The 20,740-nt window shown below is 35.8% G+C and overlaps 1 protein-coding gene across 1 annotated transcript in view; it reads right to left on the bottom strand.

The window, feature by feature from the left end:
- Window positions 1-20,740, bottom strand: part of CCDC102B (coiled-coil domain containing 102B) — a 189,025-nt gene that overhangs the window by 38,140 nt on the left and 130,145 nt on the right. The window contains 1 exon segment of the mRNA XM_053902822.1: window positions 2,135-2,251. Coding sequence (XP_053758797.1) covers window positions 2,135-2,251 — 117 coding nt within the window.

The raw sequence follows: 20,740 nt of genomic DNA, 5'->3' as shown, positions 1-20,740 counted from the left end.
AAGGAAAGAAAGTAGCTTCTATCCTAATTTAAGGCTTAAATGAACATATATATACTCACATATATAACGCACACATACACATCCACACATAAACATACACACACGGAAGCTGATCGTTTCTATTAAGAATCTGTCTCAATATTTTTTCTTTTTTTTTTAAGTTTTTAAAATTTATTTTTGAGAAAGAGAGAAAAAGAGAGAGAGCACGCGCAAGCAGGGGAGGGGCAGAGAGAGAGGGACAGAGAGAATCCCAAGCTGGCTCCGTTCCGTCAGCGTGAGCCAGAAGCAGGGTTCCATTCCATGAACCGTGAGGTCATGACCTGACCCAAAACCAAGAGTGGGACACTTAACCAGCTGAGCCACCGGGCGCCCCTGTTTGTTTTCTTCTGAACAAAGCTTTCTTTCTGTATTTAATTGAATTGTATATACCACTCAAGTGCACAGAGTAAAAGACATAGCCAATTCATGTCTTTGCTTTCAGCTTGCAGTGCCTTACCACGAAGTTTTAAATCATAACATCCTTTATCATAGTACTTGAATGTCTTGTGGAAGATTACCTTCAGCTGGGTAAAAAGTCTGTATCACATTTGGGTTGTATAGGTATGAAATAGCTGACAGGTCACATGGTCACAATAGGTCACATGGCTAATAAATGAGTCTCAGAACTTTTCGCTAAGTCAAACTAAAAAAGCTGTGTATCAGAGATCCTATATTGCAATCGCTCCCAGTGCATCTGAAAATGATGATATAAGATCACGCCCTCAACCTTTGAGGAGACTTACAATAAACAGCCAGACGTGTCTTTTTCTGTTTTTGTCTCTAACTGCTAAGTAAGCTTTTATTCATGTTGTACAAAAGCTTAATCTAAGATGCTTCTCAGATCTCAAAGCCAAGAAAGTAGTGTTTCTCCTGATGGTTTGATTCCTCTTAGAAAACAGCCATCATGCAAACCACCATGTTTCCCCTTGGACCTAGCTGGTAGGAAGAATTGCTCTCAACACATCAGCCTTTCTCATCATGGATCTCTCCGTTTGTCTTCGCCTTTCCCAACACCCCTTTCTGACTCGGGGCAGAGGTGGGAAGGGACAGCACTGATGCGAGCAGGAAGAGCTATTTCTCCTGAACGACTTAGTGGTAACTCCCCAAGTTAAGGCACACTGCCTCCAACAAGTTTTCCTATGCAGTATGTGATCTTTTCAAAAATCCTGTATGATAACCTTCATTCTTCTAATTTCCATTATTTTACTCTGTAAATTGAGACCTGGAGAGGCAGAAGAAGTTGTCCAGAATAAAGTGATCAGTGATGGAGTCGCTTCCAGCTCCAAAATCTATGACTTATTCATTTTCTGCTATCTGTTCATCTGATGGAAAATATACTGGGGTGTGAGTTTTATAAAGAAGAAGCCATCAAACACAAATCTTCTTCCCCGCCTACTTTTCCTGAATTGTTCCTACACTTAGTCATCCAAGACATTCTTCCAGAATTATGATACAAAATAAGTAATTTATGATTCCTCACTTTTAGTGCACTGACGCAATTTTCTATGCAGTAAAAATATTCAGTCCCCTAAACAATTCCTCCTTTGTTAACATGACATAGAAAAAACAGAGTTTACAACCTGTAAAAAGTCTTTTGGTGTTGGTCGCGGTAGAAGTGTTGAAAATAAGCGTTTCCACCATTTCCCCTGGCACACCGAAGAAATGAAGGAACTACCGAAAGCGAGGTCACCTGCCTGTCTCGCACGTTGCTAGCTGCCAAAAGCTACGTTAATCCCACTACATGCAACACATTTTGTGTGTCGCTGGTCCTGATGATAACTTAACCCATTAGACCCAGCAGCCGACTGAACTTTTAATAAGTATTTACCCACAGTTAGAATCGTATGGCCTAGAAATGATTTTTAAGCAAATATTCTGTCTTTATAAAAGTCAGGTCATTCCAATGTAGCGATGAGCCAGTCTCATCCCGCAGCATTTTTAAACCACATACAAACTGATTATATTCTTTTTTAATTTTGGCAGCATTATTCTTCATAAAGTAACCAAAGATGCCCCAATTATACTTCTTAAAATAGTATATCACCTAATAAAATCAGGTATATTTTGGTATTATAATCCTTATCCAATACCTTACCTCAGCTCTTAACTCGTAGATCACTCTATCCTTGCCGGTTTGAGATTTTGATTCTTCTTTTATATCTCCTGATATTTCTTTCATTTCATTTTCATGTTGACCAGGAATAATGTTGAACTGAAAAACAAAAACAAAAACAAAACCAGAAGTTAGAATTATAATCACATGAGGCTCCAAAGGCTGGCTCCAGGATAATCCACATTAGTCCTTCATTTTACTTTTAGTTTAGTTTTTGTTTGTTTGTTTTCTATGTGGATTCTGGCAGGTTTTACCGTTGCTGTGATAATTAATGTAGTTAAATCATTTATTTCCTTACTTGTACTTGAAACATTCTAAGTCGTTCAAAAACAAATCAGCAAAGCTTTAGCAATCTAAACTAATCATTTGAAAATTGGGCAAAACTTGGTTACCTCACATACTCCTGATAATTGACCAACTGGATTCTAAATGAATCCAATTAACACTGATTTAACAGTCTTGGATGTTTGTAGCACAGTATCCTTTGTGACCCTACTTAATGTCTATTTTCTATGAAGTCTAAAGAGTACATAGATTACAACAGAGACAAACCTGGGCGATGGAAAAAATACATCTATATGACGCTCGAATTAGGAAAGACATATTTATAAACGATGCCAATAAAATGCAATATGGAACTCCTACAGAAAAATAGGGTAAAGAGTGGCATATCCAGATAATGTAAGATTATTCAGCACTAAAATGAAATGAGCACTCAAGCCATGAGAAGGCATGGCGGAAACTTAAATGCATATTACGGAGTGAAAGAAGCCAATCTGAAAAGGTTACTTACTGTTTAATTCTAATTATGTGACAGTCTAAAAAAGGAAAAAGTATGGAGACAGTGTAAAATGAGTGGTTTTCAGGGTTGTGGGTAGGAAGGGATGAACTGGTGGAGCACAGAGATTTTTAGGGCAATGAAACTATTTAGTATGACCCTGGTAGACACATATCATTATGCATTTGTCTAAACCCAGAGAATGTACAACACCGAGATCACATCCTAAGGTCAACTATGGACTTGGGTGATACTAATGTGTCAATATAGGTTCATCATTTGTAACAAATGTACCACCCTGGTGGAGGACACTGATAATGGGGGGGACGGTGTGCTTAAGCGGACACAGGGAGCCTATGGCAAATGTACGTACGTTCCATTCAATTATGCTGTGAACCTAAAACCGCTCTAAAAAATAGTCTATAAAGTGAAACACAGGAAGGTGAGAAAAATCCTGTAAATACATAGTAAATTTTCTCCATAGCTGTTCTTACAGTTTTCAACAGAAACACAAAATTTGGTAAATCTATAAAATGTGTAATACACATATAACATTGTTTTATTAACTTACATTTTCCCCTAAAATATGTAGTAAATGTTTTCAGAATTTATGTTATATAATTTGTGTGCAATCCCACTATAAATTAGAAAATAAAAGCAAACATTATACTACCTATTTAAAATTAAAAATAACATTACTCATAACATTAAGTATGTATTAGTCTCTAGGAACCGAACTTGATATATATTTCCTTAGTTAATGCTAGAGTAATCCTATGTGTTAGGTATTATTATTATCCTTAAAGAAAAATAAACCATACTTTTGCTAGGCTTAAGCAACTTTCCCAAATTCACAAAGCTAGTAATGGAAGAAGCAAAAGTTAAGAATGTTCTTGCTAAATTCATTACCAGAGTGCTTAATCATAAACCGGTACTACATCTATAATTATAAAGCTGGAAGCCACCGGAATAGTTTACTGAAAGGCAAAAAGTTTATAGACACATACTAAAAACGAACTACAGTGGACTTAGGGGGCTGATTTGCTGAGTACAGAGAAGCTCCATGTTCAGAGTTAATAATGTGGAGGATACACCACGGAAGGCAAATGTGGAACAGGACACAATGCCACGGAGTTCAGTGCAAGTCTGTCTAGGCACGTTTCACCTCACATTCGTGTAAATAAACAATGTGGTATTAATCGCTGGCCAAAATAAAAATAAAATAAGTCACTTTGCTAAAGAAAATAATGAATTGCGAGGGTCGAATCAAAGCAACAGTTTCTGGGTTCAAGTTCACCAAAGTAAAATCCAACTCATTCTGGTCACTGAATGCCCTTAGTTTAACTTCTGAAATCTTGACCATTAATTCTCAGCGAATTACATCAATCAATAAGCCTTCTCGTTGTCAACCGAACTTCCAATCAACTTTGCCACTCAAAGGACAGAGGAGGCAGGAAAATAAATTTTCATACACAACAGTATAGGAAGTCCACACTAATTACCTAAAATAATTCCATTTTCATTTTTCATTGACAATGGAAAATCAAGGATCTCTGGACATACGAAGAAACCAAGAACATGAAAAAAAAAATCTAAGATTATAAAACAAAATGTCTGACAGAAAAAAAAGATAAATGGTATAATTTAAGATATGAAAGTAAATGTTATTAAAAATATAATCACTATCTTTGGGGAAAATGAATATTATACTGCACTCATAAATCAAGAACAGAGCGATTTCAAAATTTCAAAGAAAAAAGAACAATAAAAGAAAGCTTTTTAAATGTGTCTAGTAATCCTATCCTTTAGAAGAATTTATGAGAAAAGTTAGTGTCTCAAGGCTCAGTTCTTGGACCTGTGGTCTTGATGCATTTACGCCTTTGGATAGCTGATGTGCACCCATAGCCCTGCACACTAGTCAGAATTCTGACAATCTCCAAATTGTTCTATCCTGTAGGTCTCCTCTGACTTTGGACCCATGTGTCCAACTTCCTACTTGTCACTTCCGTAGGTATCCAAAACTTAACACATTGCAAAGACAAATTAAGAATTTCCCTAAAACAGGTGTCTCTTCCAGACTTTGCTATCTCAGTAAGGATCAACTCCATCTTTCCCTTTGATCAGGCCAAAAATATTGGATTTATTTCTAACTCTTTTCTTTCTCCGACGAGTCATATCCAAAGTAAAAAGTAAAATAAAAATAATTCAATTTTGTCTTCAAAATATATAATAAATCCAACCACTTCTCGACCTGCACCACTACTGCCCTGATCAACACCACCATGGTCTCTCACATCAGTTATTTTAATAGCTGCCATGATCTTTGCTTCTTCAAGTAGCTCTGTAGTTCCCCTTCCAAAACAGCAATCAAATAAAGCATTTTAAAAGTAATGCAGGTCACATAACTCTGTCGCTCAAATTTTTCCTGTGGCTTCCCAATCCATTCAGAGTGTAAGTCAAAGTCCTTACCATCTGCCTGGTCGTGTAACCTCCAAACCTCATCTCCTACTCCTAGCCTGTATTCTGTTGGTCACTCTGACTTCTCACTGTTCCTACACACTCCAGGCTCGAAACAGCAAGAACTAAATAAATTAAATTAAATTAAATTAAATTAAATTAAATTAAATTAAAGAAAGATGAAAACAGTAAACAAAATATTGTACAGTGAAGGCAATTAAGACAATATAACAAGAAAAAAAGCCTGATGGCCAGATTAATAAAACTATACTCCTCCTTATGAAAACTTGAGTTATTATGATCCTTTTAAAATTATACTCTGAACTCAAAATCACCTTAATTTTGCCACTTATTCACCTTCAGGTTCAGATTAATGGAGGCATAAGTAAAATCTAATTAGGATCTGAAAAGTTGAAAGCTGTGGATGTATAGATGTTAAAGATTATTCATTTGGAAGAATTATGAATGCCACCCACAAGTGATCTATCACATTACTTAAATTGAAAGTGATAGAAATAGAAGGTACCTGAAAAAGTGAATGAGTCAGCATTAGAAAGCATTTTCTAAGTTCAGGTCCGTTTATTTAATATTTATTTAAGTACAGTCTCTTGTTAAGACTCCTTGTCGGAAATTGCACCATAAGATAATTCCAAAATTCCTCTTTAAAATTCCTCCTTTCATACTGCAGTATTTGTGAAAGGTTAAACCAGGCAACTTGTCATCTCTCTGGCTTCAGAAATATCTGCCATAATTTGCTTCTGGAAAATCAGCAACATTATATGTAAATATTTATTCTAGTACATTCAAATTAGCATGGAGTGGAATGTCTTTTTGAAGATAATTCTGGAAAACAAGAATATTGTGTAACATATAAATAAAAATATTTTCTTAGTTATTCAGATCAAGTGGGAAAAGAAAATCTCATTTCAAAAGGGCACAAAAATATAATCTAACACACCCTGTTATTTTGATTCTGCCTCACAATTTTACCCTTCAGAATAATCTAAAACAATTAGGTAGTTATTGCTTATTCCAAAGATCTGGCCTTTGTGGGACATTGCATTCAATATTTATGTCCATATTATTAATAATACAACATAATTCAATCTCCTCAAATACCAAATCCACCATTTCTCCCCTAACTCTCAACAAACGATCTTGCAGCTTCATTCATGGAGAAATAGAAAAGCTATGCATAGGAAAGATCTTCAACCTCTTGTAACATAATCTAGAAATTTGCATGCATCTGTACAAATCTTTTCTTCTTTCCTCTTGTCAAAGAACTTAAATACCCTTCCTTCCTAGAGTTAAAAACTAATCATTCCATTTGTAGTCAGGATTTAGTACCTTTGGAGTACTTGGAAAACTCATTCTAAGAACTGTACCTCTCCTGGATTTTCAAGATCTCTTAGTTTCTCTTGCATCAATATTTAATAGCTTAATAGTTTCCATTTAGGCTTGAAAGGGAAATATGAGAGACCAAGTGTAGAAGACCGCCCCACACCTCCCCTCCTGCCCCATCTCTTTTCTGGTTTTGAACTGTCCATTCCAGCTCTTTGTTTCCTCTTACCTTCAACTGTCATGCAAGAGCTGCTTGCCCTCACGGTTTGGTTTCCACATGCTCCCCTCTGACTCATTTCCTCCATTGGCTTTTGCTGCCCCCATTCTCAACACTTTCCAATATACAATATGCAGCCTGTCCTTAACTTGAATCTTTGGCAGAATTTGATACTGTTAACAATGTCTTTGTTCAAGTACTCTTTTCCTCTGGTTCATGGGAAGAAAGGTTTTTTTTCTTATTTTAATGTTTTATTTATTTTTGAGAGAGAGACACAGAGTGTAAGCAGGGGAGGGGCAGAGAGAGAGGGAGACACAGAATCTGAAGCAGGCTCCAGGCTCTGAGCTGTCAGCACAGAGCCCGATCGAACCCACGGACCGCGAGATCACGACCTGAGCCGAAGTTGGACGCTTAACCGACTGAGGCACCCAGGCGCCCCAGGAAAGGTTTTTCCCTGCTCTCATCCTTCCCAGACATTCTGACTTAGGGGCAGTTTCCCTTCCTCTGTCTGCCTTACCTAGTGCTAGTCCTCCAGACTCTCTTTTGCTTCATTCAGTACATCAACCTTGGGGATCCCATTTCCTCCCATGGTTTCAACCACCATCTCGCTATGATTATTCACATTTGTTTCCTGCACTAATAAATCCAAAATCTCACCAAATATTTCTACCTCAAGCTCAATATATTCAGTATTGAATCCATTGTCTTTTCCTCTCAAGTTTCTCTTCTTCATGATATGCTTTCTTTGGTGGATGGCCACCCCACAGATAAGGTCAGCAATCTGTAACTTCTCCTCTCTAACCCCCTAGCATCCTCTAGCATTTCCAACATTCACTTAATCACTAAGTTTGAAGAGAGCATCACAATTTCTTTCACTTGTATATTTATGAACTCTCCACATCCCCCACTAAACTTAGGACACCTGATAATTTCTTTCTGGATTACCATGACAGATTCATAGCAGTTTCCTCATCAGCCATGCCCCCAAATCTCTTCTTCACACTGAAGTTTGAATTATTTTTTAAAAAATGTTTACTTATTGATTTTGAGAGAGAGAGAGAGAGAGAGAGAGAGAGAGTATGGGAGGGGCAAAGAGAAAGGGAGAGAAAGAATCCAAAGCAGGCTTCATGCTTTCAGCACAGAGCCCGACATGGGGCTTGATCTCGCCATTGTGAGATCATGACCTGAGCCAATATCAAGAGTGGGACAGTTAACTGACTGGGCTACCTAGGTGCCTTTTGAGTCATTTTTTAACCAAACTGACCTTGGTCAACACACTTCAATGGCTTTTCCCATTGCTTTCATGTTGATGTATACATTTATAATTGGGCTCCTAAGTATTGAATATCAGATAGTACAGAGTGGAAGACCAAGTGTTTAGCAGTTAGGCAGGTTCTGGCAGCCATACCATATTCTTATGAAAGGTGAGGAAAGTAAAGAGGAAATATGCCCAAATGGGAGGTCACCTAAATGCAGTGGACCCAGGGATAGCTAACAACAATTAAGATTCCAACTAATTTTAATTAACTCTAAGTGCATGGAGAAGCCTCCAAAATTCCAAGCCTTATATCATAGCTGCAAAAATTGTAGCCAAAACTATTCAAACTCAACTTTACCTGATTCCCTCCCTCAACCTTAAAGAATGGTAGTAAAGACACAAAAAATGTTTAACTATGTTTAAAGCAAATTTTATTGTGTCCTTCACGTCAAAATAAAAACATTAAATAACTAATCTTAGTGGTGTTTAAACTGTTTTGCTCTCATACTGATGTATCTTTTACTTTTATAAATGGTGGACTAAACAGTATATTTATCTAGATTCAATAAATGAAATTTCTGCTGAATGTTAAATAAAATGGTTGTTTCACATTTTACTTAATGCTAATATCGAAAAGCCACAGAAATGTGATATTCCCTATCATCTATCCAAAAAATTGTATTAATTTTATTTCTTGAATTCTTATTTCTTTAACATATGTTTATATTTGAAAATGTTTTGCTCAATAATATGGAATAAAAATATGTATATAAAATATGTATGTATATATTATGACTGTAAGGCTCCAAACATTACAATGTTTCTTTGGATTGAATTATCTCTAGAATTGCTATGGTACATGATTACTTAAAAACAAGACAAGATAGCACATATTGTGATAAGTAATTATTAAATATAAACTAATAATTTACTGGAAATGCATCTCTTAATGAGATGGATAGATACATTTTTTCAATTAGTTTGTGTATCCATGGATGAAATTACTTATTGATAGAATGAAATAAGTATTATCATCAGTTTTCTTTATTCTCTTTAAAATGTAGGCACTGAGAAAGTTGATCACACATTAATAGAAGCAGAAGATGTTTCATTATAGCAGACACACTGTTTGTGTTGGTTTTTTAATGTCTTTCTTTTTTGTTTCAAGTTTTTATTTAAATTCTAGTTAATATATACTTTCTAAATAAGTGACAAGGTCACATTTGTTCTTATATCATGTATTATCTACAAACTGACCAATCTATTAGGTCGTATTCCAGTATTTTTATGAAGAAGAAAAAATATAAGCCATCTGAAATGCCAAAGATTTTGTGAACCATTGATTAGTTGGGTTTCTCAACACCAATTTTTCAAAATATCTCTAGTACTCTTGATTTTTTCCCATTCTGACAAAATGTTCTAAAATAACACTTGGGTTGGGAAGTAAGCATGATTTCCACTTGAGAAATGGATGGGGGGTAATGTGGGAAAAGAGAACTTGCTTGAAAAGTACGTCTTTAGGCAGATGGTTTTTTGAAGACCACATATGAAAGCTGGGAATTTGGAGGTGAAATCCATATAACTATTTCCACGGGGAATTGTGGGAAAATGGCAGAATGTGGTGGTGACTCTTTCAGTGTCTGCGAATCTCTCCATGAAACAGGCAGAACAATGTCAAGAACAAAATCAAAAACCTATGGAAGCCCACTGCAAAATTAGAGGACAAGTTTTCCCTGTAAACCCTAAGACGATCTACTCAGCTTCAAGAACTGCAGAATATCAGCACCTGTTTGAGAAAACTAAATGGAAGCAGCATGCCCTGAGAACACGAGAACCCAAAATTGACCACGGACGTTCCCTGCAAGTATGCCTGCAAGGTCAATGTGAAAACAGTAGATGAAACTAGGGGGCGGTTTACACATTCTAATTGGTGTGTGAGTGCAAAAGGCCCATAGAAAAGTCCAAAGCAGTACAACAATCTATATTCTGTATACTATAAAAAATAAAAGCCAAAACAAAAAGAGACAAAACTTCCTTTAAAAACACATCCTACAATAAAGTATAAAATGCTGAGAATAGAATCCATACTAAAAGGAACCATGGCAATAAAGGGAGAATGATCCCGATAAATCAGTTAGGGAACAGAGTCAGGGGACTATGGAAAGGATAAGACTAAGTCATAATTTAGGGCACTTTACAAACACTGAGTAGTGAGCTCTAGATGAAGGCAGAAATATTTCTTGGTCTATGCTTCTTCTATTTTAAGTACAAAAAACCTAAATCTATGTAAGAATGAGTAACAGGAAAGGATCATTGTTGAATCATGTGTGATGTTATTATAAGGACAAAAGAATGAAGAACAAAATAATGCTCTTACAGACAGTGTAAGTATGCTGATGAGAACATTCTAAAAATACATGCCCACTAGAGAAAAAGAAAACAATAATCAAATTTTTCACTGCGACCTAAACAAAAATTATGTATAATATGAAATTATTTATTACATATATTATATATTATGTTTATTATATATAACATTTATATATATGTTATATATTATATATAATTGTATGTTTATTATTTATATTATTATATATAATATGAAATAAATATGAAATTTATTTCAGAATAAACTGTAAGGAACATAAGAATAGATAAATGTAGCAGATAATGTCTTAAGAGATAAGGTAAAAAGAAATAAGATGCAAAAAACCCAAAATCCAAGATAAATATTAAAAAGGATATCAGAAACTGTGACAGAGCAGAGTGACAAGGATTTAACATAGTGTTACATTTTCCATTTTTTTCCCACTAAAATGGCCTGAAATAGTGACCATCACTGCACCAGTGTCCTTATCTATGCGCAGACGGTGGTCTTAAGGTATTTCCCATTATAAGAACCCGGGTGTCTTTGAAGAAGGATCATACCACTGAGTCTATATCTTGTCATACATTAGAATAAGTAAACTTGAAATATTACTAGGATTGCATCAAATGTTCTCAATTGCCAATATAAAAAAAACATTTTGCTCTCTAACTAGGGTACCTTTTGAATATCATTAAGGATAATTAGTACAGTAGACAATTAAAAAAATCTAAGAAGTTTAAATTCATAAATTTATAACAATACAAAAAAAACTAATTAAAAAATTTTTAATGTTTGTTTATTTTTGAAAGGAAGGGAGAGTGTGAGTGGGGGAAGGGCAGAGAGAGAGGGAGACACAGATTTTGAAGCAGGCTCCAGGCTCCGAGCTGTGAGCACAAAGCCGGAAGCAGGGCTCAAACTCACAAACCGCGAGATCATGACCTGAGCTGAAGTCGGACACTTAACTGACTGAGCCACCAGGTGCCCCTTGACCAAAAAAAAAAAAAAAACAAACTAATTTGATTAACACTGGGGAATACTAGTGATCCACTCCATTATTTTGTAGATTGGTCAAGAAAGGAAAAGGAATCCATCTTGTAACCCAACTCGGTCTAAATGAACAAAATATTGTGTTTTCTTTTAAAGTTTATTTATTTATTTTGAGAGAGACTATAAGTGGGGGATGAGCAGAGAGAGGGAGAGAGAGAATCCCAAGCAGGATCTGCACTGTCAGCACAGAGCCCCATGTGGGACTCGAACCTACAAACCTTGAGATCATGACCTGAGCCCAAGTCAGATGCTCAACTGACTGAGCCACCCACTTGCCCCTAAATGAACAAAATATTGTATGAGAGGAAGTTCTTCTATTTACATGTTCCAAATAATAACTGAAGCAGAAATAATATAATTAGAATATCACAATTTTGGAATTCCTAATTAATGAATGAGCATCAGTCTATCAGCACCAGAAACAAATACCATGTGTTTCCTAATGGAAGAACACATTATCTAGGAGACAGTCTTGAAACAGAATCAAATCATACCTCTTGATCCAATTAACATTTAATAGAAAATACAGTAGACAGAATAACATATTTAACCATACAATGTATAAATTCAATCTATAAAATCCAGAATAGAACCCTATGGGACAAATTACCTGTTTGTTTTTTTTTTTTATAAACAAATTATAAGAAGAAAAAAAGGAAAAAAGTTGAATAAAGAAAAAAAACCTATATATTAAAATGCACTTAAAAAGACATTCAATTAGGGGTCACCTGAGTGGCTCAGTCAGTTAAGCATCCGACACTTGGTTTCAGCTCAGGTCATGATCTCATGGTTTGTGAGTTCGAGCCCTGCATCAGGCTCTGTGCTGACAGCGTGGAGCTTGCTTGGGATTCTGTCTCCCTCTCTCTCTGCCCCTCCCCTGCTTGCTCTCCATCTCTCTCTCAAAATAAATAAAAGTAAACCGTAAAAAAAAAAGACATTCAATTAAAATGGCTAAGCTTTATTTGATTTTGATTCAAGTAAGTAAACTATGAAAATAAAGTTGATGTTTACTGGTAAACTAGAAATTTGAATGCCAAATATTTGATATCAGAAAATTGTTAATTTTTTACATTTCAAAATCGTATTGCTATGTTTAACAAGAGTCCTTATGTTTTTGAGATACATACAGAATACTTCCAGATAGAATAACACAAAGTGATAATATGGATGGATTTGATATGAGTAAAAATGATTAGTCAAGAGACAATCATTACTAAATATAGCTGATGGAAAAAATTGGGAGTTGTGACAGTATTATTTTTGTTTTTGTAGATAGTTGAGATTTTCTATAGTAAAAGTTCCCCTGCTTGTAAAATCTATCTCTTATACCTGTGCATGAACATACTTGGAAAGTTGCCCAACTCCAGCTTATCTTAAAGTATAGATTCTATTAATCCATAGTCTTTTCGCTGTTAGTAATTCAGGTCCAGAACCTGTCTTTATTAAAGACATTATTAGACTTTCATATAGAAGCCATGCAATATACATGTTATAGGAGGTGACTGTTTTCTTCAATATGTGGTTGTGGGGGTGTGGATGAATATGAGTGGCAGCTCATCCAAGCGTAAAATCACATTAAAAGACTATAAATCAAGAGTATGAAAAATAACACATTTCTATCGCGTCCATTGAAAATTATTCGAAAGGTCATTTTGAATACCACAATTCTGTAACACCCTGGCTCTACCAATTGCATTAAAATACAGGCTCGGTACTTGTTTCAAAAATCCAAGTTTATGCCTTTTAGCTCATAGCTGATCTCTGTGCACAGAGTCACTCAAAGGCCGGAGGAAAGCCAATTAGAGTCCCAAAGAATAATTTATTGTTCTTAACAGATTTATCCACAAGGTTACAAAAGAATATCACACTGGTCAACAGAGGATTAATCATGACTTGTGGATAAGGTTCATCTGAGAAATCTGATTTGTATTTCATTAAGAAGTTAACTAGTATATATTTTATGTAAAACATCTAATAAGGAATACAGTGGTGTGCAGTTCTTTCTGTGGATATCTGTCGAGAGAGGTTTATACAGACTTCTTTTATCAGTAGAAAGAAGTTATTCTGTACAATGATTGATGAACAGGGGAATCAATCACTTTCCTTTATTCCATGTTTATTGTAGAGATACTACCTTTATTCCCCCTTAACTTTTGATTTATCCATTTCTAACAACTTCAGATACTAAATCACAACAATAAAAATTGTATTTATTAGTCACAGGCTCCAAATAAAATTTCTAGCATTTTTATAAAAGAATAACAGCAGAGTGGTCAAAAGGATGCTAGAACAACAGGAAAGCTGTTTTCTAGATCTTGTCCTACTAAATCTCATTTCTGACCTTGGACAATCAGACTTTTAGGCCCCAAATTACTTTACTTTTCATAAAAGGAGTAGATAAGCTAGATTTTATTCGAAGTAACTTTCCAGTGTGAATATGATATGAAAGTGAGAATCTAGAGACTGATAAATTAGCAAAAGGAAGAATGATTAACAGCTTAGAAATTATGTAAAAAAATGTGATTTAAAAGAAGGTAATAACTTCTGTTTTTTAATCCAGAAAAGAAAATATATTCAATAAAAATATAAGATAATTATTTTTAAAACAAGTTATTATGACTAACCAAAACATTCACAAAACATATGTAAAACATATTCTAAATAAAAATTAACTGCTTTTTTCAAAAGTCATATCCTAGGCGAAACAGGATAGAAAATCATACTTCTAATATATGGTCAAAACAACCATGACTGTTGATCAAGATGGGGTAGCAGAAGTGAAATTTGCCAACCCAAAACCACTAAAAGAGCAAGAAAAATAGAGAAATTGTTGTAAAAACACAGATTATCAGGCAATTCCTGAAAAATGGAAAACAAATAAATAAAGCCCTAAAATTGCCCATTTACTGCCTGGGGGAATTTTCAATTCATAGATAAGGAAGGAAAAGCAACGGGGTCTCCATGAGTTGAGGCGGATCTCCCAGTGAAGGGGCTGAGGCATAGTGTGGGCCAGAGTTCCAGAAGGGTACTGAGCAGAGGGAGAACCCTAGAGGCCTAAAGAGTCCTCACCAGAGTGGTGACCAGAGCATCATTTTGAGGAACTTACCCCCAAAAGGATTAAAAGAAACTATCTCTATGACTGAAATAAGTCCAGTAATAATAATCCCTGTTCCCAACTGCCAGAATAAAACCTTACAATTCATGGCCCATTAGGTAAAGTATTCAGATTGGCTTTGCCTCTGGATTCAGTAGAAAAAATAACCATAGACTAAATGCTACTCTGGTCTGATTTAAACAGGCTTAGAAACTTCAAGACAAAAAAGATCAACATGTCTCCAAGTAATGGAACCAGGCCACAGAACAAAGCTCAAAAATATATTTTTTAAAATATGAAAATATTTAGCACCCACCCAATGAGGTAAAATTCTTCATGACAGGAGTCCAATCAAAAATTACATGTCTTACAAATAGGTACACATGACCCATAATGAGGAGGGAAGTCAATCAATTGAAACAACTTGTCCAGAAATAATAAAGATGATAGAATTAAAAATGACCAAGAGGACTTTAATGTTCCCCTCAGCTTGATTAAACTTTAGACACCTTTATTTGTGACTACATACTCTTTACTTTCACTTTCTTAGTGTTTCTTTTGAAAACAACAGCCTGTAATTGTAAATTCTTTCTCTACCTCTTTGAGGTATAAATCTTCTCCCAGCCTTTTCTTTTCCTTTTTCTTTGTTTTCTTTTTCATTTCTTTTCTTTCTTTTCTTTTCTCTTTTCTTTTCATTCTTTTTTTTTTTTTTTTTTGCCAGCTTCATAATCCAGGATGTCTTTCTCTAGGATGTGGGAACCATCTCTTTGAAATGCAATCACAAAGGAGATAGCACTCTATTTATTGCCCAGTCTCTATCGGAGGGTAGAAGCCCAATTTCCATGGTGCCACCCAATATACATAGATAACCTAATCATAAAGATGACCATCTGAAAACTCAGGAATGATCAAGGACCCAGATATACCCCGCTAACCAAACTTCCTCTCTCAAAGCCCCCCAGTGCATTTCCATTAGCTCACCACAGGACTACAATGAGTGCTAATCAGCAAGCTCCAGGACAACTTCAAGTGGCTTGATGTACTTGTAAGTGGAGTCCCTGAGAAACGGGTGGGGACAGATACTTAAAAAAAATGACAAACATTTTCCAAATTTAATAAAAAGCATAGACATATTCAAGAAATTCCATAAACTCAAGCACATATATAAAGATCATATCAACACATATGAAAATCAAATTGCTCGAAGACAGTAATGAAGAAAAGTCTTCCCCCCATCCCCCATCACTTGTAACTATCAAATGTGCTTTAAAGGTCTTCTAAGAGAGATTTTTTCCAGCTTATTCAGACACGTATGACCTACAGCACAGTGTAAGGTGTACAATGTGGTGATGTGACGCTCTTCTACATCGGGAAATGTTTACCACAATGAAGTTAGTTAATATGCCCCTCACCTCACATAATTATCTTTTTGTTGACGTTGTTGTTGTGAAAAGATTAAAGCTCTATTCTTCTAGCAACTTTTGAGTACACAATACAGTGCCATTGACTATAGTCACCGTGCAGCCGTCCAAAGTGGCCACACCATTCTGCATGAGAGTTCTTACTGTTCCATGTTCTTGTCAGCATTTGGTGGTGTCAGTGTCCTGGACTGTGGCCATTCCGAGAGGTGTGCAATAGTATCTCATTGCTTGCAGTTTCATCTTCCTTATGACACAAGATGCGGAGCGTCTTTCCACATGGTTATCTGCCACCCGTGGATCTTCTTCAGTGCGGTGTATACGGCCTTGGCCCCTTTTTGAAACCAGGTTGCTTGTGTTTCTTGTTGTTGACTTTCAAGAGTTCTTTATATATTTTGGATAATAATCCTCTCTCAGATGTACATTTTCAAAATATTTTCTCCTGGTCTGTGGCTTGATCTCTCGTTCTCCTGACATCGTCTTTGCAGAGAGAAGTTTTTCATTGTAACGAATCCAGCTTATCAGTGATTTTGCTCATGGATCGTGCCTTCAAACACTGTATCTAAAAGCGGCATCACCGCACCAAGGTCAGTCAGGTTTTCTCCTATGTTATCTTTCAGGAGTTTGGTAGTTTGTGTTTTCCATTTAGGTCCGTGATGTATTCTGAGTTAAATTTCATGAAGGGTGTAAGGTCTGTGTTTAGATTTTTTTTTTTTTTTTTTTGCACATGAATGTCCAATTATTCCAGCATAAGTTGGTGAAAAGAGTATCTTTTATCTACTGTATTGCCTTTGCTCCTTTGTCAAAGATCGGTTGATTACTTTTATGTGGGCCTATTTCTGGGTTCTCTATTCTGTTCCATTGATCTGTTTTTTTCACCAATACCGCACTCTCTTGATTATTGTACTTTTATGGTATGTCTTGAAGTCAGGTAATATCAGCCCACTACCTTACTCTTGTTCTTCAATATTGTCTTGGCTATTCTGAGTCTTTTGTCCGTAGAGTTTAGAGTCAGGGCGCCAATATCCACAAAATAACTTGGGGTTTTGGCTGAGACTGCACTGAGTCTATAGATCAAATTGCAAAGAACAGATGTCTTGGAAAGAATTGAGTCTTCCTATCCATAAACAGAAGCATCTTCAAGATATATTTCTGAATTTATACCATTTTAGCTATCAATTTTAAGGCTTTTAAGCTTCACAGGATATTGCTCTTTAAGTTCTCTCTCTCTCTCTCTCTCTCTCTCACACACACACATACACACACACACACACACACAATCCACAAACCCATGAAATTATAGAATATCAAAGTTTTTGGGGAAAAAGTTATTTTAGATTTTTACTTTTAGGGAAATGTTCTTTTTAAAGGATTAGCCTGGCTTAATTTTTAATTAAATATTGCCAGAAGCAACATATAATTACTACAGTAACAAAGTAAAAAAAAAATCAAATACTCATGTTTGAATATATTTACTGGAGTTAAAGGATGTGATTTAATTTCAACAAGCAAAAAATTAGTGCCAACTTTGGTAATAGTGAAAGAAGATCTTACATTTCTGCAAAGCCTTAGAAATTGAATTTTTTTTCTTTGTTTTCTGATTTAGTCCTTGTGTATTAAACATGAAATGGTAGGATTTACTTCTGTCAAAACCAAAGTTTTCAGTTAAGGAAAATAATGTTTTTAAATGTTTAGCTCTTGCTTCAGACAGGTACGAAACAGCTCAGTATTAATATTTTCCTTCTGGGGAATAGAAAACTACACCTCCTAATATATATATTTTTTGTAAATGAGGTTTCCATTAAAAACGAAGATCAGCATAATGTTTCTTTCTTTATTGAGTTGTGGTAGGAATCGTGGCTAAGACAGCAGATTACAGAAAGTGTATTCAAAAACCAACACAAAGTGGAAGAAGCAAATCAAAATTCCATTTATAGGAAATGTCCAGAATTGGCAGATCTATAGTATTCAATTGGATTAGTGATCGCCTCCACTCTGGTGGTTGGAGGGCAATGCTAATGGATATGAGGTTTCTTTTTGAACAGATGAAACGTTTTAAAATTGACTGGTGACGATTGCACAACTCTGTAAATACATTAACCACCGAATTGTACTCTTTAAGTGGATGAATTGTACAGTAGGTGACTCATATCTCACCGAATTTGTTAAAAATATGTAAAGAGCAAAGATTATTTCATCGAAAGAATCACAGCAATTATGCCTTTGACTTTAAGTCTCAAAGAGCTTCTATTGGGAGCATTCTTAATGAAAATGAGCTTTCACCTCTGAATTTGGCTCATTGGCACCCCTATCTGAGGAAGAATTAAAAAGCCTACCCACTCGCTTCTCTGTGTATGTCATTATTTACCATGGAGATTGTAGTTCAAAGTGAATCGAATACTTCCCAAACTCTCTCTGTCAATATTAGAATGGTACTTAAACTTACAATTTAAGTTTAATTAAATGCATGTAATGCTGTTTACTTTTTATGTAAATCAGTTACTCTTGGAAACACGCCATCTTATATAATTTTTTCACTAATTTGGTGACCTGAAGTTAATGCATTCCTCCTCTCCCCTAGCATAAGGCGTTTTTGAAATCTTTGGATATCGAAGCCTGACCTGTGCAAGTCAGGCTGACAAACAGCTGACAATCCACTTTCCTTCTTTGGGACTTTGTGTCTTTTTGTGCAAACAATGCGATAGGTAGAACCAGCAAAAGCCGTCTATATGGTGGGAGGGGGAGCCAGAACAGTGGAAAACAGGCCAAAAGCAAGGAGCTGGAATCCTCCAGCAAGCTTCCTTCCCTTGCCCTGAAACGTTTGCCCGCTTTCATTAAGTCTGTCTGCAAATGTCTACAGACTAGTCAAACTGAGTCAGGCTTAGGTGGTGGAAAAGCCCCCAAGGAGTCTGCCCTGAAGGGGATTCCGGTCTAGGTGAGGACACAAAAAGCAAGCAGGCACTTGTGATAAGTAACAAAATAACCACGTGGACACCAGGAAACTTCACTCTGCAGAAGAAAGTCATCGGCGGAGTCTGGGAGGTTCAGGCAAGGGAAAGCAGAGGAACCCATGTTCACGTTTTACGGAGGCTGTTTTTTCACAATTTGGGGAGAAGACAAAATTAGGAATGAGAGTAAAAATTTATTTCGGATGAAGAAACTCCATTCTCAAACTTTGGAAAGCTGACAAATATCAATATATCACAAAATCCTGAAAAAATAATACAAAGTCCTAACAGTAACTACTAAATAACAACTTAATGCTTTTCCTGGACTTTGGACTGCATACGCTTTCATCAGCTTTCAGTATGACAGCGACTGTGTAATATCATTTTTACTTCAGAGGGTTTCGTCTTTCTTCCAGAATAGTTGATCACTTTTTTCGTGAACGAAAGTTGGATAAAATGAGATCACAGCAGAACACACAAGCCTATTTGCTTTTTAGAATATTCATGTTTTGAAACTTGTACCCCACAAAGGCAGGTGTCCTAAAAGTTATCTTTCATGCGATTTTCATTTAAAAGTATCAAGCGTGTTTCTGAGAGAACTTCCATATTGACTAGGTATACGTAACAAACACAGTCGAAAAGATATTCCACTACATACAAACTGTATGTATCCTCAATTCAATTTCACCTTGGCAAGATCCTAAAGATTTCCACAGCTACTTCGTGGCTAACAGACAGGAGGACAAGACTGTTGGGGGCAAATTCAGAGTGGGAAGAGGGAGAGGTTTAAAGACGTGTGTCTCAATTATCCTACGTTTGCAAATACCACCAAAATATATGGCCATGTTTACATCTTGGCAGGACAGCTGCTGAGGTCCTAGAAGGGGTCCATGTCAGAGACATGAAGCTGAACCTTCTTCAGCTCATTGGCACAGCGGCCTTGGCAGAGGAGGAAACATGCTCCTTCTCCTTCGTGGAACCAAAAGTAGGGGAGGGTTGTTCAAAACACTAAGTCATCAAGTAACAAGCATCTCTCTGTTAGCTCAATATTTTACCATGATAAGCAAAGAAATTATTATACAATCTACCAGTCAGTATGAGAAATAAGTAAAATAAAGTATACATTCCATTTCACCATTTATGTTACTGACTAGGAAGCCCAAGTAGTTCTTAAAGTGCCAAGAATACGGCTGTCGATAAAGGAAAACATTTCATTGGACAGAAAAAAACCAGGACTTGCAGTGAGTAGATCTATTTAAGCTACGGGTTTTTATTAAGGTTGGTGTATTAATCAGGGTTCTTCAGAGAAACAAATAGAAAATCCCGTGGTCGCTCGCTTGCTCTCTCTCTCTCTCTCTCTCTCTCTCTCTATATATATATATATATATTAACTTTCTATATATTACATTTGTATGTAACCTTATATTACATTATAATCTTTTCATATATTTAAATTTTTTATTTTTATCTTATTTTATGTAATATTACATTATAATCTCTCCATATATTTTCCAATTGTATTTTTATTTTCCATAAATACAGGAGAGCCAGTGGTGAAAGTTCCTGTCCAAGTTAAAGACCTGAGAACCAGAAGAGCTCAACGTAGAGTTCCAGTCTGAGTCCAACAGGCTTGAGACCCAGGAAGAGCTAATGTTTCAGTTC

Source organism: Panthera pardus, unplaced genomic scaffold (genome assembly GCF_024362965.1).
Source record: "Panthera pardus isolate Hobbes unplaced genomic scaffold, ASM2436296v1 HiC_scaffold_15, whole genome shotgun sequence".
In the NCBI taxonomy this organism is placed as follows: Eukaryota; Metazoa; Chordata; class Mammalia; order Carnivora; family Felidae; genus Panthera; species Panthera pardus.
The sequence above is the reverse complement of the archived record's forward strand: the minus strand, read 5'-3'. Positions and strand labels throughout refer to the sequence as shown.